The sequence below is a fragment of the Eupeodes corollae genome, chromosome 1 (genome assembly GCF_945859685.1).
Source record: "Eupeodes corollae chromosome 1, idEupCoro1.1, whole genome shotgun sequence".
Classification (NCBI taxonomy): Eukaryota; Metazoa; Arthropoda; class Insecta; order Diptera; family Syrphidae; genus Eupeodes; species Eupeodes corollae.
In genome coordinates, this window is record NC_079147.1 from 132,173,636 (window position 1) to 132,190,335 (window position 16,700).

General features: G+C 33.7%; 2 protein-coding genes across 3 annotated transcripts; both read right to left on the reverse strand.

The window, feature by feature from the left end:
- Positions 1-7,295: 7,295 nt before the first annotated feature.
- On the reverse strand, positions 7,296-8,299 carry LOC129942192 (photoreceptor-specific nuclear receptor). Its single transcript, XM_056051042.1, has 2 exons — positions 7,609-8,299; positions 7,296-7,542 (listed from the first exon to the last, which is right to left on the reverse strand). The coding sequence occupies exons 1-2, from the start codon at positions 8,282-8,284 to the stop codon at positions 7,331-7,333; spliced, it is 888 nt and encodes a 295-aa protein (XP_055907017.1). The 5' UTR covers positions 8,285-8,299; the 3' UTR covers positions 7,296-7,330.
- Positions 8,300-13,999: 5,700 nt separating this feature from the next.
- On the reverse strand, positions 14,000-16,612 carry LOC129941158 (another transcription unit protein). Of its 2 annotated transcripts, none has more exons than XM_056049723.1 (4): positions 16,464-16,612; positions 16,326-16,410; positions 15,607-16,255; positions 14,000-15,498 (listed from the first exon to the last, which is right to left on the reverse strand). In XM_056049723.1, the coding sequence occupies exons 1-4, from the start codon at positions 16,486-16,488 to the stop codon at positions 14,221-14,223; spliced, it is 2,037 nt and encodes a 678-aa protein (XP_055905698.1). In that variant the 5' UTR covers positions 16,489-16,612; the 3' UTR covers positions 14,000-14,220. The 2 variants fall into 2 exon arrangements, with proteins under 2 accessions (XP_055905698.1, XP_055905699.1); XM_056049724.1 differs by having other exon boundaries at positions 16,467-16,570.
- Between the last annotated feature and the right edge of the window lie 88 nt (positions 16,613-16,700).

The following is a 16,700-nucleotide window of genomic DNA, read 5'->3' on the forward strand; positions in this document are numbered from 1 at the left end:
TCGAATCGACGAAGTTCATCTTAAAACATCCCTAGTGCTTAATGAGTAAACCTTGACGCCATTAAACTTTTCCCCCGTAGTCAACCATGTATGTCGATTGAGTGGAAAACAGTATTTTCGATTTGTTTTCGATTTTTTTCTAAGAACCGATAAAAATCATTTTTAAGATATATGCATAAATTGGAAGGTGGGTCAATGATCTGTATATTTGTGAAAAGCTCATCTAGTTTGGAGGCTTTGTTGAGGAAATAAACCAATCAAAAGATAATTTGTGATAGGCTGGGTCGAAATTCAGTAACTTTACTTTTTCAACAATATTTCCGAAACGAACATCTCGCATAAGCTTTTGGTTTGCAATTGGGGTGGAGCTTTAAATACCTTGTGATAGATAGATATTTTATTCACAAAAATCTCAACTAAATATACAAATTTGGTTGATAATATATACAAATCAAATAAGATAAAATAAAAATTAAAGGCTGTGGCATAGCCGTCTGTCAGAATACCTTGTATATGTGTATTTCGATTGGATGGAAAATAGTTTTGAAAATACAAATTTTTTCGGCAAGGGGTTAGCCAACGATTTTTTCGAAAAAAGTGAAAAAAATCATTTTTGAGATTTATGCAACAATTGAAACATGGGTCGATGCTCGGTATTTTAGTAAAAACCGCATCTTGTTTGGAGTCTTGGTTGAGGAAATAAACCAATCGAAAGATAATTTGTGATGAGCTGGGTCAAAATTCTGTAACAAAGTATAGTCTCTATCCTATTGTATACATACGTACATACCTGAGAAGGATTGCAAGTGAAGTGTCATTTTTTAAAGAAAACAACTGCAAGAAAGGTCTTATGATCTAAGCTCAATTAATTTAAATTAAGTATTTTGGTATAAGTGCTATATACAAATGTGGATAAAACTAAAATAAAAAATATACATAAATTGTCTAGAGATAATTTTCTAAACAAAGTCAAATGGTACCAAAGTGCACTAAAGCAAAGCCGAGTCAATTCAAATAGAACATATTGTTTTCATTGCAAATTTAATACAGTTTTCATACATACGGTTAGTCCAAAAAGTCTCCGTTCAGTTGTCCAATTTTAGTGTTTTTTTTGAAAAAAGTACTAGTAATAAATGTAAAAAACCAAATTGATAACATCGAAAAAAAATAGTTTCCCTCTTCACCTTTTTTTCAAATTTAAAAAAATTGTAATTGTGATTTTCAAAATGCTTTTTTTAATATATGTATATCAGAAACAACTAAAAGAAAGCTGCTGTAAGTGATAAAGTTAAGCCTTTTTTATAAAGTTTTTAGGTAGATTCTTCAATTTGAATTGATAAACGTGCAAACTCTCAACAGAGGCCTTCATGCTACGAGTTCTAGAAACTAGATTGTTTAAGGAGGAAGGTAATAAATGCTCTTCACCATTGTCGAGAAGAAGAGAGTGTTCAAAACAAAATTCTTAGGAATTGGGATAGAAAAACCACCCTTTGAACTGAATTTGCCATAGCCCACCTGAGCAAAGCTGATCCGTTCATGACTGCTCCAAAAATTAAAACTTCAATTGAACATGACCTTGGTGTTAATGTGTTTGTAAGTACAGTTAAGAATAGTTTGCGTGACAAACAAATTTTTTGGACGAATTTAAAGAAAAAAACTGCATGTAATTTTAGATTTAGATTTAGATTTATTCATTGAATGCATACACAATAAGACGTACATCTTATAATATTAGTGCTAAAATACAAAACATAAAATAGTTAACAGGCTACTTCAAAGATGAATTTATATAAAATTTTTGAGTTTAAATAAAATTTAATTTAATTTAATTAATAATTAATAATCTCATTCTTTAAATTCAAATTGATTTATTCAGTTAAAGTTACAATTAGTATATAATATTTATGCACATATGTATATTTATACAAATTTTTGTAGTTCAGTTCGTTATTTAAAATCATGTAATATAAAATTCGTACATATTAATCTCAACTCTCAACTTTATGCGAGGTTCTTTGAAAATTAGGCACTTTGAAAATGACTTCGGAGTTCTAATCGAAACCTTGTTTCTCCATTTAAAGTTTTCAAGTTTCTAGGCAGAAGATTCCACAGACGAATAGCGTAAACAAAAAATTGTTGTTCAGAGGTACGACAGGAATAATGAGGGTGCATAAGCATTAAGGATCTGCTTGAGGAACTGAATTGAATCCTATTATATAAACTAGAAGGTTGTTGCGTGTTTATTATGTTACAGAGTAGGAGTAGAGTCCTGTACCGCATGAGATGATCAAAGGAAAAGTTGTAAATTTGGCGTGAAAATTCCGAAATACGATCAAAACGACGTAGACCAAAAATGTAGCGAGCTATGTTATTAAAGGCGACATTCAATTTCCTTCTACTGTTGGCATCACAGTTGCTAAAAATTTCGCAACCATAAGTTAATATTGGGATCACAATCGTTTTGGCAATCATCATCCGAGTGTTCAAGGGCGTAAAATGTTGTGACGACCATAACATTCTAAGAACCCCATAAACCTTACCCACCGCCACATTGATATGGCTATCCCAAGTAAGTCTCCTGTTAAACAACATGCCTAGATTTCGCGCATTCGATGTAAATTCAATTGGTATACCATTCAAGCAAATGCTTGGAAAATACTCCAGGTTAATTGCTGATTTATTGATGATAACACATTTTGACTTGGTAGGATTTAAGAAAAGACCATTATTCTGAGACCAATTTGATATTTTTTCGAGATCTTGGTTGATAGTATATGCTCCATCTTCTATTAGCCCCATGTCTCTAAGCGCAATCTTTCCTGTCAACTGTAAAAGATCATATGTCAGAAGATCCAAATTGGTGGAGAAAATATCTTATGGAGCATTGAGTCCAATTTCAATCGCTTTGGGTCGGATGGGAAAAAATATGTGCGACGATGAATCAACCAGGAATGTGACCTAAAATATACCATAAAGACTGTTAAGCATGGGGGTAGCATTCTTGTTAGGGGATGTTTTTCTTGGCATGGTGTGGACCCACCTCATCTTATATGAGTTATTGGGGCCCAGATTAAATACAAAGAAATCCTAAGGGATACTATGCCACCATATGCTGAGGAGGAAATGCACTTGAAGTGGACATTACAACAGGATAACGATCCTAAACATACAGCTAAATCAGTAAAGCAATGGCTATCCGCCCAAAAAATCAGTGTTATGGAATGGCTAGATCACAATCGTAACGAGAACTTATGGAATGACGTGGAAAAAAGTGATAAATAGAGCAGATATTTCAATTTTGGACAAACTTTGGAAGGTTCCACGAGCTTCGTACTCAGAGCCTGTTGAACAATGTCGAAGTCTTTGTATATGAACCGCCGCGCACAGTTGGGCACCTTGTATGGGAGAGGGGACAAAACTCTATCAAATCTAAACTAATGAACCGATTTTGATAAAATTTTCAGGAATGATATCTAATAGCAAGGCAAATCTACACTAGAAAATTCCGCCCATTTACACGCGCACTAAAAGATAAAATGGCTTTTTTCGAAAAACATATCTGAAAACAAAGATTTGCTTACCGAATTTAACATACACATATTACGAATATAATAATAAATAGCGAAAAAAAGCATTGTAAATTACTAAAAGTGAATGGCCTTGAGTAAAAAAAATGTTAAGGTTTATTTTGTTTGCAATTCTAAGAATAACACATTGGATTTATAATGATATAGAAAGTTGTTGTTTTAAAAGCTTGTCGTTTAATTTGTTTAAAATTTATTATAATATAAATGTATATAATTAATAAAAAATAAAAAAAAAATAATTCAAGTAAATACAAAAAAAAATGCATTTAAACTTATTCAAAATAATTCAAATAAACTTAATTTGATATTTGCAAATCTATGCAGTTTCAATGGAAGATATTTCTGATGGACATTTAATTCTTACATCCCTGGCCTGGCACTATTAAAACATGTTTAATTAAAAAATGAAGAACGAATTTGGAAAAATCTTCGACCATCCTCAACCCATCATTCACCAGCTCTTCAATTTTCCTTTTCGAAAGAAACTCCGGAAGAAGTTAAAAAAAAGATGGTGTAAAAGCTGAAATTCTGAATCTTTGAGAAACTGAAATTCAGTGCAATGGATTCTTTATTAAAATAAAACATGTAATATATATTATCATACAATCAAGCCTTCAAAACCACGAGAACGACCAAACTGACTGTGAACTATTAAAAAAAAATTAAAACCCATACAATATCAGTTTCGAGAAAAATTGGGAAATACTTATTGACATTGTCATAAAGCTACGAAAAGCTGTTCGTTTACTATTAATAAAAGCTTGGCTTCTTCGCTAATTAAATAGTTTTTCGACTTCGGTTCTGGCCTTAAATGGGAAATGAAAGCGTCAGATGAAATGAAAAACATATGCAGAACATCTTTGTTTGTAGCGGTTCGTGATGATTTACGACTATTGTGGGAGCGAAACAATCTATATTCCTTATTACGGCTCTCTTGAGCATCCTACGATAAAGAACCAATCGGTAAGGCACAAGACTCTATTATTTCCTTACCGTGCATAAGAATCTTGTGCATTCTTGCTGGTAAGTAGTAACAGGGGTACAATTCAATTGCCATTTTCGCAGTTTGTAAACCGTAATCATGGAACTTATCGGGATCAATATAATGGTTGCAGAATATGACCTCTAAAATAGTTGCCAACCGCTCAATAAGGTTTTCATCTATTTTGGTTATTTCAGCAGTAATTGAATAATTTTCAAAAAAACGTCTTGAGGTGTTTCCAGAGTTTGTAGTTTGTTCGACAATGTCAACTAGTATTCCCAATTTTTCTCGGAACTGATTTTGTGTATGGGTTTTAGTTTAATTTTGTATTCCGCCAGTCAGTGGGGTCGTTCTAAAACCTAAATTGTATGATAAGTGTAGGATATACTCCATTCCGTTTTTCCATATATCATTGTGAAAAACATTGCATGTTTTATTTTACTTCCAATATCTCGGAGATAGCGTGCCCGTTCTTTCGTAGCTATTCGAAGAATCTCATACTGCTCTTTTGTCAACTTTGCCTGAATGCTCAAGGCAGGAGCAGAATCAGCATCCAAATTTGAAATCTTTGGTGAAGATGTCGAAGCCGCAGCTTATATTATAACTTTATGCACATCATCCCGATCCTGACGAATTTTGCGCCTCTTACTGCGATTGCAACATTCTTCAAATGCTTTAACCTGCCTCCCACCAAGCCTGGCCTGCGATCCAATATTATTTTCTTGATTAGATTCTTTTACTTGAAATAAGCCTTTCAACCAATCACCATTCTTATCAAGGAAAACACTTTTTTTGTAAAACGATACACGGTATCGCGAATTGAATTTCGGTAAAAAATTGTATAGTTTATTTCACAATAGAATTAACCTATGTTTCCGATATATAAGAATATTGATTATTTAGGAACACTTATAAGGATTCCTCTTTTTTCAAAATTAAATCAGCTAAAACTGAACGAGATATAAAAAAAACGGACATCGTGACTAAGTGAACTTGCTATCAACGCTGATTTAAACCGAATGTTGATTGACCTTCGAGGTTTTGAGAGGTAACAGTTAATTTACAGCAAGTTTCAATAACAAATAACGGTTTGAATTTCACACTTTAAAGTATCTACATATGAGCCCTGTTTTATTATTTTAAAAACAAAAACAACACGCGATATTGCTTCCTATTGAGAGCTTTTTTTATGAACCAAAAATTAGTTGGTATTCTTGTCCACGTATGGCTTTGAGGATATGTAAAGAGAAAGAGAATTGCAAAATAATTGCAAGCTAAATAAAAAGAGACGTATATAAACTCTGTTTACCACATTGTCTTATTTTTTTTCGATTATATCTTTGTCTCCATATTGTTCACTTTCAATTTCAGAAAATCGGAATACTTTCTATGAAACTTGTTGATATACTAAGTGCTGGGTTAATTAAGCGTCTTTTACTGTTTACCATATATGATCTTCAGAACTGATTAAAAGGCATAAATATGAAACTAAATTATTTTAATAAATATGCAAAGCAGGTTTTAATCCCGATACTAATTTCATAATCTAAATTATTAATTTATTGGTATTTTTTATATGACTTCCCAAATTAAAATAGCTTTAAAAACCGCATCCGGACGTATCCGGATAAGATTTTTACTGGAAAATGTTGCTGAGACCCTACACTATCTATTAAAAATAGTTTCCCAACAGAGGCAAACAGAAGAAGTAGTTAAAACCTTATGCGAACTACAAAAATCACAGAAATAGAGTGTTTCTTCGTTAAAAAATACCTTATCCATTTTGTTTCCAATAAAATAACATACGGAATAGTTTTTCTATTTATTTCAATCTTGTAAGCAGGAAAAATTGTTTAAAACTTTCAAATTTAACAAAATACTGATCATAAAAGGAATACCAATATTTTATCAGTTTTCACGATATTTGCACTTTAAGCGAAAATCTACTGGTCTACAAGTTTTTTTTGGAAAAAAGGTTTTTATTTTCTGATTCTACAACCAATTATCTAAAAGAAATACTTTCAGTTGAAAAAAATCCTACTTTCAGAAAAATAGGTTTTGTCCGCAATTTCCACATTGTGCACCGCCGCGCCCGGTGTGCTGCCCTTATTAAAAACAAAGGTTACCCAAACAAAATACTAGGTTTTTTCTTTTAATTGAGTTAAAAAGTTGTTATTTTGGTTCATTATTAATGAAATATGCTATTTATTTTGCCTAGAAAATTTTGAATTTATATAATGGTTTTGTTGTTATTTTTTTATCAATATGCTTTTTTTTTGTTAATAAACCTCTTTGAAGTTAAGAAAGTGCAAAAAGAGTTCATGTGCTAATTATTTTGTCGCCACTGTATGTGTGTTATCTATTTGATTTCTTAGTTGGAGACTATTCCAGTCTTTCTAAAAAAGAAAACAAAATATACCATATTTTCTTCCATACTTAAACTTTGAATACCACAGTTTTACTGAACATTTTCTGACTTGAACTTTACCTTAAACTGATTTCTTCCCAGGAATAGAATAAATTCACAAAATTATTTCACTTCCATAAAAAACTTTAACTCAATCGTTTTTAAAAATTTTTAGCAAATAATTCATGTTTATAAAAAAGGATAAGTTATTTATTTAAATAAATATACAAATTAACTAAAATTCACCAAATTGTTCAGTATTTTAACAATCTTAAATATTTTTAAATGTTTACATGATTAACAGTATTTCATTATGATCTTCCTTGAATGGAAATAAATTAGACAAGATTTTTTTCACAAATTCTTTAAAATATCACTGACAACTGTTTTAAACATTCCAGAAAGAAAGCTTTCATATTTTCTTAGCGAAAGATTTCTCAATCCAAGCAACAAAGATCCAAATCGAAACCAATTCGATTGATGTGTGCAATAGCGCGCAAGTGATACTAAAGCAGCATTTGAATAAGATTCGAGAAGAATAGCATTTTTAACATTTGATGCAAGTTCTAAAAATATTCAATATTGTTATTTAAAAAAAAAGCTGAGGGAAAGAATTTATAAATGTACCATACCTTTTCTGCAAAGAATTAAAGTTTGCAAAAAGCTCAACTCCATCATATCAGCTCGTAAATCTCTAGCGTCATTCAAAACTTGCTTCAAATTAGCATCGGCACATGACTCAATTAATCCAGTAATATCTAATGGCCAATGTGATCCACTTAATACAAAACATTCACTCCATACATTTGCTAAAATGATATCCTGTTGCCTTGATTCAAGCATTCGGAAGTGTTCGTTGTTTCTTGCTTGTTTGACGCAGGTTACTAGGATCTGAGCCAAAATTTGATGGGGAACAATGTTGCTGGAAAGCACAGAACTTTCACATACAACAGCACTATACGACCGGATCTTATACCTGTTTCTCCGAAATCCCATTTCCAACTTAGCTCCATTGCGGGGACCTCTTTCCTCTTGAACAGCTCTAACATTCATTCCTACGAATAAGCATCTTTGAAGTCGACAAAAAGGACACCAATTTCTTCTGGCTCTATCAACAATGCAGTTACTCTTTCCAGCAATACATGTGTACAATGATCCTTTGCGAACGCTTCGCTTAAAGAAACAGGAACATCCATCACAGCAGGTAACACCATAGTGCTTCCCAGAACTATGATCACCGCACACTTGACACGGCTGCACCGAAAAGTCTTGGGCACACCTATTTGTCCCTCCGAGAACTGCCGTCATTTTATTGAGACAACTTTCATCCAGTCACAACAAACAACTAGTGTGTCCACTTTTACATGGTACACCTATTTATATGCTGCTTCCACAAACTAAAAAGGAAAAAGCAGACAATATTTAACAACTACTGTCAATCACAGAACACAATGTTCTATTTAAATAAATAAAATGACGTTAAGTTTGATTCCAAGTGGCACTCTACTGCATTCTTTATTGTTCGTTTATAACACTGAATCGACTTCTATACAAAAAATTGAATACTTGTGCACTTAAGGTCCTTACAAAAAGGTTGTGGTTAAACAGTTCATTATATTTCGTTACGATTTCTACCTGTGAAGACATTTATGGATTTTGGGGGTGCCAACCGAATGGGTGGTGTCGCTTTGATTGTCGACCGTGCTCATTGTGAACTATTGAATGGCTAACCGGCAATAAGGCTCTAATAAAGAGGGGGTGATTTCGACAATTAAAGGTGGGAATGTGCATATCTACTTACTTTCGTAATATAACTTGGATACGCTGTTAACTTAGTTATTGAGTCAAACAACGCAAACAAAAGTTGATATTTTAAATAATTATATATCTATCTGTCACACCCTTTAAGGATTTGTTAATTTTGACGGACCTTATGATTTTATTACGTCGGTGGCATTATATAGATTTTTAAAAAAATGAAGTCGTCAGCAAATTTGTACTTTTTCGAGAGGTAAGAGAATGAAAAAGGCAGCTTTAATTTTTGAAAATGAGTTGTAATCAATACTTTGAACCCTATATAATATCTACAAAAATGCTGTTGAGATCGCCAAAGTAGAAATGCTAGCTTTTCATACATAAATATTACAAAACTATTAGTAGTTTTCAATTAAAAAAAAACCTATAAGGAAACTACATATATCTTTGTTAGATATTTAAATAATATTTTGGTAAAACAAATTATGTTATTTTATGAGAAAAATGTCAGTCATTTTTTCTGAAAATGGCGCCTCTCTTTCGACCCAGCCAAATAAAACATTTTTCGTGGTTAGTGGACGTAGGAACCCTACACTCGGATTGATTCTGCCCGCACGCCTGATTTGATATCTTCAGTCAAAGCACTTTAAAGTTTAAACACTTATCTCATTTTTCCACTCAACAGATATCATACCCGGAGGTCTTGGCTTTAATTTTATTTCAAGTGTACTGCATCTTGTGAGGAAATGACAAATCTTCAAAGATTAATTCTTGTTATGAAAGGTGATTTCTTAAAATAGCCGTTCGGAGCCCCACCATCCCTGACAACATTCCTCGCACACAGGAATAATTGATAGTTATAAGTCACTAGGCCTGTTAACAAGTTGTATATGAGATATCAGTGCGGTTTTATCTCTTTTTGAAAGCCCTATCAATTAAATTATGTAAAATATAACACCGTTTAAATGGCCACGCGACTTTGCTGGGTGACGCGTTCGATAGGTCCAGTTTTCGATAAATTTGGCGCATTGACCAGGCTGAATTTGACCGATGGCACCGATTATATTGTCTTTAAGGACTGCCCCTTTTTGCAGCTTAGTCACATAGGCAGAGGCTTGCGACTCAAGAAAACATGCCATGAAACCGCTCGTGTAGAAAATCAGTTGTGCCTTAAGCTATATCATCCAATTCAGGCAACAAGAAATTGGTGATCATCGAACTATAGTTAACGACGTTAACGTTGGTAGCCTGGCCAGAATTATTTTTATTTTTTTAAATAAAAAATTAAAAGAAAATAAAATAGCAACAAAAATCATTTGTGGACAGGGTGATATTTCTACTGAATTTTCTATTCATGGGTATAGCTTGGTGGCATTATTCGTTTTCCAACATGGTCTCATCATTTACATAATGTACATTGTGAATGATGTTGAATGTCAGTTTTTACGACAGTGTTGTTTTCTTTCGAAACCCAAAATTGGACAACATTTTCTAATTCTCACAAATTTGTTACTTTGTATGACCCTATCTTAAGGATTGGTTCCGTATATTTTCACTTTGAAATCGTTACTACGGTCGATTTAAATGGTCACAATTCTTTTTGGCTTCTCTATAAGGACCACACAACACCCGAAGGAATGTGCGCTTAGATTTTTTGAGTACCCACCTAACTCAGCTATCAGCGTGTCAACGATACGACTAGGACACGATCGCAATATTTTTTCAGGAACTTTAACTGTTCTTCATGCTTCCTAGGTAGTGACGTAGACTATAGAGCAGAGAATATAATTTGCATGGTTTATTTGAGGAATGAGAACGTTTATCCCGATTTAAAAGTATAAAAGTCAAAGCTAGCTCAACGGATAGGAAAAAGGGATAATTTTCCGGTGTTTTAGAACCCATTTAACAGAAGTAATAATACAAAAAAATTTAAAAAACTAAAAAACTTAATATAAAATGAATGATTTAATCTTAAACCCTAAGGTCTAACGAAGTTCTAAGTCTAGAGAGAACTTTAACTCAGATAAACTTTGCTTGAACCACAATCCAATAAGTGCATCTCTCTAACGCAAAGATATTTGTTGTTTCAATAAATATTAAAATAAACTTAAACAATTTTTCAAAATAAATTTGAAAGCTTTATTTTTAACTTGCAACACTTGCCAGAGGACACCTTACATATCACTTTAAGTTGTATAGACAACTCAGGGTTGGGGTGCTATCTGTAAGTTTTGAACTGAGTACGATATAATTCAACAAAGACAGATATCTGGGCAATTACTTAATAGATGATATATTTTCTTAAAATAGCACAAATACTTAAGTTAATTAGAGATTAATATTTGGAGGGCATATTGTAGAAAAAATATTCTAATTCAATCCTTTAAGGGGCACAATAGAATCTATTTATTAATTCAGGCAATACGCAAATCGTTTGTGCATGCTGTATGCGGTTATTTGAGGTTCAGATGGTTTGAGTATTTTCATTATATTTCGAAAACTATGCATTTAAATATTCATACTTTTTATTATTAAGATATCAGTTACATGAATCGGATGTTTTCGTAATTTTATTTGAATTGAAATATTCGTAGTAAATGCATTTTATAGGAAACTTAAAATGGGGATGATACATTACTATTTTTTTTTTTTATTGGCGACCCTAATCAAGTTAATTGAGAAGAAACAAATAAATCCGTCAGAAAACTCTACAAATTAAAATTAAGAATAGAAAGCGGGTAATGACATCTGGGAGACATAAAAACCCTAAAATAGCCACACACCCAAATGATACAATGCAACTCACGATAAACAAGATGCCTGCATGTTATTAAAACCAGACAAAAAAATCATGCAACAATGCAAACCTATCTGTAGCTTAATTAAGTTATATGTTTGAAAATGGAAGAATGCTGCGCATGGTACACATTTAAGCGATACAGACAAATTCAAAATTCAAGCTTTTCGGTCAAGTGGCCTAAGATTAGAGCTATAGCAAGGAAAATGTCAAGTTTAAATCGTGTCATCCACAATTTTTGCAAGACCCAGAATATTATAGGACAAAGATGACACGTCCACAGAAGATGAGACGTAGCGATATACTCGTAAGCTGTATAATCAGTGTTGCATCCAATTTGTTTAGATTAGTTTTAGTAAGGAAACGAAGTTGAAGTTTGTTTCTCCAAGAGAAACTTCAGCGGTGGCACCTGTATTGGTTGGGCTTTCTGTGAACATGGTAAGGTTGCAATTTCCTGCACCCTTACAAGAATAACCAGTTCAGCTTCAGGATAATTTGTTTCCCTGCTTAAGCTTTTACTTAAGACGGTTTCCTCGAAATCAGCATCTCTTCCAGCAATATAATGCCCTAATTCACGATAGCCGTCAAAGTTTGGATTGGTTTGAGTCCAAAAATATTTTTGGAGTGTACCGAACGTTCTTCAAATTAGAACCCTATTGAAAATCTTTGGGGAATTTTGAATCGCAAAATGTATGCCATACCAGGCAAATTGTCAGTGTTGTTGATCTGCGAGAAGCAATTGTGAACAAATGGAACTCTGTTTACAATTCCATATTTAAAAAAAAAGTTTAATTAATTAGTTTAAAATAGGTTTCTTGGTTTTTAAAATGACATGTAAATTTTTGAAGACAAACTTATTTTTCAGATCAAATTTTGAATCTTAAAATAGTTTTTTTTGTAATTATTTTAACTGTATTAAATGTAACCCCCTCCCATCTCACCAGAAATGGGAAATCCTGTGCATGAGCCCTAAAGAGCTGCTTCTGATTAACGAATATGAAATATTTAATCAACAATCTATTTTAAAGTGTCTATCAAGAAATATTATCTTGGTACCTTTGTTTATATGATTTTAAAATATTATTCTTTAAGAATAAGGTTGTTTCACACATGATTTACTTGCCTTCGCCTATATAAAAGAATAAATACTTAGTACAAGTGTTAGAAACGGGCCAGAAAGAGTATATGTATTTTCTATTAGAATCACTTTTTCAACGTATACACATTATACCTACCTATAAAGGTATTACGTACAACTTCTACAACTACTGCTTACGTGTCACTTCATAAATAAAATCCAAAACGCAAAAGAGCCTGACTGTAAATAACACATGAATAGCAGTTTCTTGTACCTGTTCGTATGCTTGTTTCTTTTTAACTTTAAGGAAATAAATAAACTGAACTTAATAACTCCATGTTTGCGCTGAAAACTTGTAGGAAAGAAGGAATGTGATTGGATTGTAGTAAGTACCTTCTACCTACCAATAACATTCCTTCATTATCATCATAAACATGTCTTTATCTATCTATCTGCATAAAGCTGAGTACGCCAATGAACTATTCTTTATTCGTTTTAGACTCCTACCTAACTACACAATCAATAGGCGATCGCTTTACAATTTAAGCATACATGTTCTTCCTCTTTCTTATCTTCAGATAATTATGGTTCTGGTTCTTCTAAAATGAAATTAAAATAAAACTATCCAAAGGAAAAAGCCTTGAACGAACTGGTTGAATACACAAACAATTGTTTTTATTAAGTATGTATGCTTACAAGTATTTTTCATTTCCGGGATGTGTTGTCCTAGGATCAGTTGTGTCTTGGGATAAATCGCGCGGTTTTTTTTTTGACAAATCAAATGACATTTATATCTTTGAAGACAAACTTATTTTACGGGTTTATTTTTAAATCTTATATAGGTACTTTTTTAAACAGACTCTTTATATACAGGAGCAAGTTCGTGCGACCCAGTCGTGCAATTTTATTTCTTTTTAATTTACTTGATAAGTGAAGTCATTCAATAAAAAAATAGTAAGTTATCAATGTTATTTCAATTAACGTATGTATGCTTTGAATTTGTTTAATCAACCTGTATAGGGTTGTTCATAAATTCAACCCCTAAGGAATAAAAACTTAAAAACAAAATAGTGTTTGACCTGCAGCCCAGAAGAGATAAAGAGTGTGGACTTTAAAGTAGAACAAATTAAATTTAATACACTTTAAGCATTCTATACAAATATCATCATTATAGACTGGTTTCAACCGGGACCCAGTTTCTCTCTAGCGCAGCTGAAGCATGGTCAATATAAAGAATGTACTACAAAAGAATTTCCCAGATGGTTTCATTTCGCCTATGTGAGCAAGCTGGCCTCTCCACTAGAGTCTAACGTCTAATTTTAGAATTACTACAAAATACTAAGACTCGCTGTGCAACATTTATAAGACGTTTAATAAACATATTACATATATACCTTTAATCTAGCATCGATAAGATTTACACTTCCTTATACCCTTAATCTAAGTTTATTAAATGCATCTTTTCGATATTAAAATTCCAATACAAAACTGCTTTGCTTTGATGTTGTTTTTGATATTTGAATTATTTTATTTAACGAAAGGTTTTTTTATCAAATCAAAAACACATTACTTGAACCCCTTAGAGCAAAGAAAGAAATTAACTCTTCCAAGTAATCATTCATCATCGCTTGCATCGCTAGCACCGGTGGCACTGTGGTGACTGCCATCATCTGCATCGTCATCATCGTCTTTTTTCTTATTACTACCTTCAGCCTCTGAATGTTCCGAGTCATCATCTGAATCTCGCAGAGCCTTTGTCACCTTATTTTTGTCAATTTTCTTATTGCGTCTTCCCTCAAAATCAGATCCTTCGTCTTCATCTGATGAGTATATAGCTGAACCCTTATTCGTGTCTGCTGTTGCTGCTGATGTTGTCGCTGAAGGTTTCTTGTATTTGTTTTTGATGGCACTAAGTGAGATAGCATTTTCATCGTCACTACCGTCGTCTTGATGATACGAAGCATTCGGTCCTCCATGGGAATCCTGACCACTTGCACCGGCACGACCAGCTTTTTTGGGCTTCGGCTTATTTTGATTGCGCATTGCCTGGCGCAATTTCTCTTCCTCCTTCTTTAAATAATACAATCGATCCGTAGTAGGATCCTTTCCAACTTGTGTAAGAATTTTAATACCACTGGTTTTTGTGGACCGATCTGCCAATGACATTGTCATCTTCTTGTGAGTAAACGATTCAGTCGAGTGAGGTCGGAACGTCAACTTTGTACGGAATACAGCTTGGCCTTGAAGACCAGTACCTTGGCGAATAAACATGTGATTGTGGTCTCCATGCAACGGTTGTTTGTATACATCGAAGGTTTCATTCCCAAGATGTAATGTCATGCTACCATCTGACCACCGAACAAATCGGGCATTTGATTCCCTTTTCATTTCTCCATGATTGTCCATGAACTCTCGCCAGCGAATAGTGTTACTGACCTTCAACTTGATACGTTGCCGACCTTCTTCGTCCATTGTTTCTTCTTCATCAATTTCATCTTCATATGTCTCTGGATCAAATGGACGAGTGTCCACAGATAAGAAGTTGGGCAATTTAATAAAATGGATCTCTTTGCCAAGGTCCGTAACAATTCTAGGAATTTCAACATCTATTCTAGTTTCTGGTATAGGTTCTGGTTCATCTTCTTTTTCTGGTTCCTTCGATTTACTGCGTGCGTCGCGGGATCTTGATCTTGAACGTGAACGAGATCTGGCAGCGGAATGTGCGGAACTTGAACGAGATCTTGATTGAGATTTAGATCGAGAGCGACTTTTTCTAGCTGCACCTTCTTCGGCTTCGGGATCTGACTTGTGTTCATCTTCGTCGGAAACACTGATATCATCTGCATCGCCGAAGAGTTCATTTACATCTCCAGCTGTGGGCTGTGTCTGGGGCTAAAATACATTGAAATAATTGGTAAAATAATTAAAGTCTACATTTATATATATATATATATATATATATATATATATACATATTATATATTAAATAAAAACTCTTACTTCGTCCTCGCTGTCTGTGTCTATTATTTTGGCTTTCTTAAGCTTACTTTCAGTATTCTTCTTCCCTCCATCGTTGTCTTCAGAGTCGCTTGAAACAACTTTCCTTTTCTTGGCGGATTCCTTTTCAGCAACATCACTGCCAGACTCAGAACCACTTCTACTCTTTCTTAACGGTGGAGTACCTGACTTGGAACGGGATCTCGATGCGGAACGACTTCGAGATTGTGATTTTTTAGTAGCTGGAGTCTTTGATCTGGAGCGAGCCTTTGGAGACCCACTGCGAGAATGCGAGCGGGATGTTCTAACTTCAGGTGTATGACTTCTGCTAGGAGACTTTGACCTAGAACGTGACCGGGACGTAGATCGTTGGCTATCGTCAATTTCTAAGTTTGGTGATCGAGATCGGCTGTCTTCGTCACCCTTCAGGTTAGCAGAATGTCTGCTATGCCGACTCTGCGAACGACGACTACGATTACCTTCAGATCGGGGTGTATGTGGAGAAGCCGAACCATTCGAGCTGTTTGAATGACGACTTTCATTGGATCCCGACCGACGACTGTATGGTGTACCAGAACGAGATTTCTTGCTTTTTGGTGTACCAGAACGTGAACGATCACTACCACTACCCGATTTAGGACTGTCTGGAGATCTAGTAATCAGAAAAGATAAACAAAACCTAGATTATTTGATTTCTTTTTTACATCTAGTTTTGTACTTACCCTGGAGCTTGAGCAACATCAGGTCGTCCCGGTGTACGAGCTGTTCTTGGAGATGGACTTCTGCTACTAGAACCAGAATCGGAACCTATAAAATAAATAAAAATATACAAGAATTATATTTGATGAATTAATTTATACCACTATCGGAATTATCTGCAGCCATTCTTTTATGAAAATATGAAAGTTTTTCGAAAATACACAGCAAAACCGTGCATCCAAACCAAAAAAACAAAACGCTTTTTTAATTTTGACAAATTCTTTAGTATCTGCCAAACACGCTTGTCAAAGATGAAGGAATCTTAAAGACTTTTTTAACCGAACACAATGGACGCGATGGCGCATGTTTTATACCAACATCACTGACAAGTTTTTTTC

Coding starts and splice junctions, on each gene's coding strand:
- LOC129942192 (XM_056051042.1), bottom strand. CDS start 8,284: ATGACGGCAGTTCTCGGAGGGACAAATAGGTGTGCCCAAGACTTTTCG. Junction 7,543..7,608: donor TTTAATTCTTTGCAGAAAAG/GTATGGTACATT, acceptor GAATATTTTTAG/AACTTGCATCAAATGTTAAA.
- LOC129941158 (XM_056049723.1), bottom strand. CDS start 16,488: ATGGCTGCAGATAATTCCGATAGTG. Junction 16,256..16,325: donor GATGTTGCTCAAGCTCCAGG/GTAAGTACAAAA, acceptor TCTGATTACTAG/ATCTCCAGACAGTCCTAAAT. Junction 15,499..15,606: donor ACACAGACAGCGAGGACGAA/GTAAGAGTTTTT, acceptor AATGTATTTTAG/CCCCAGACACAGCCCACAGC.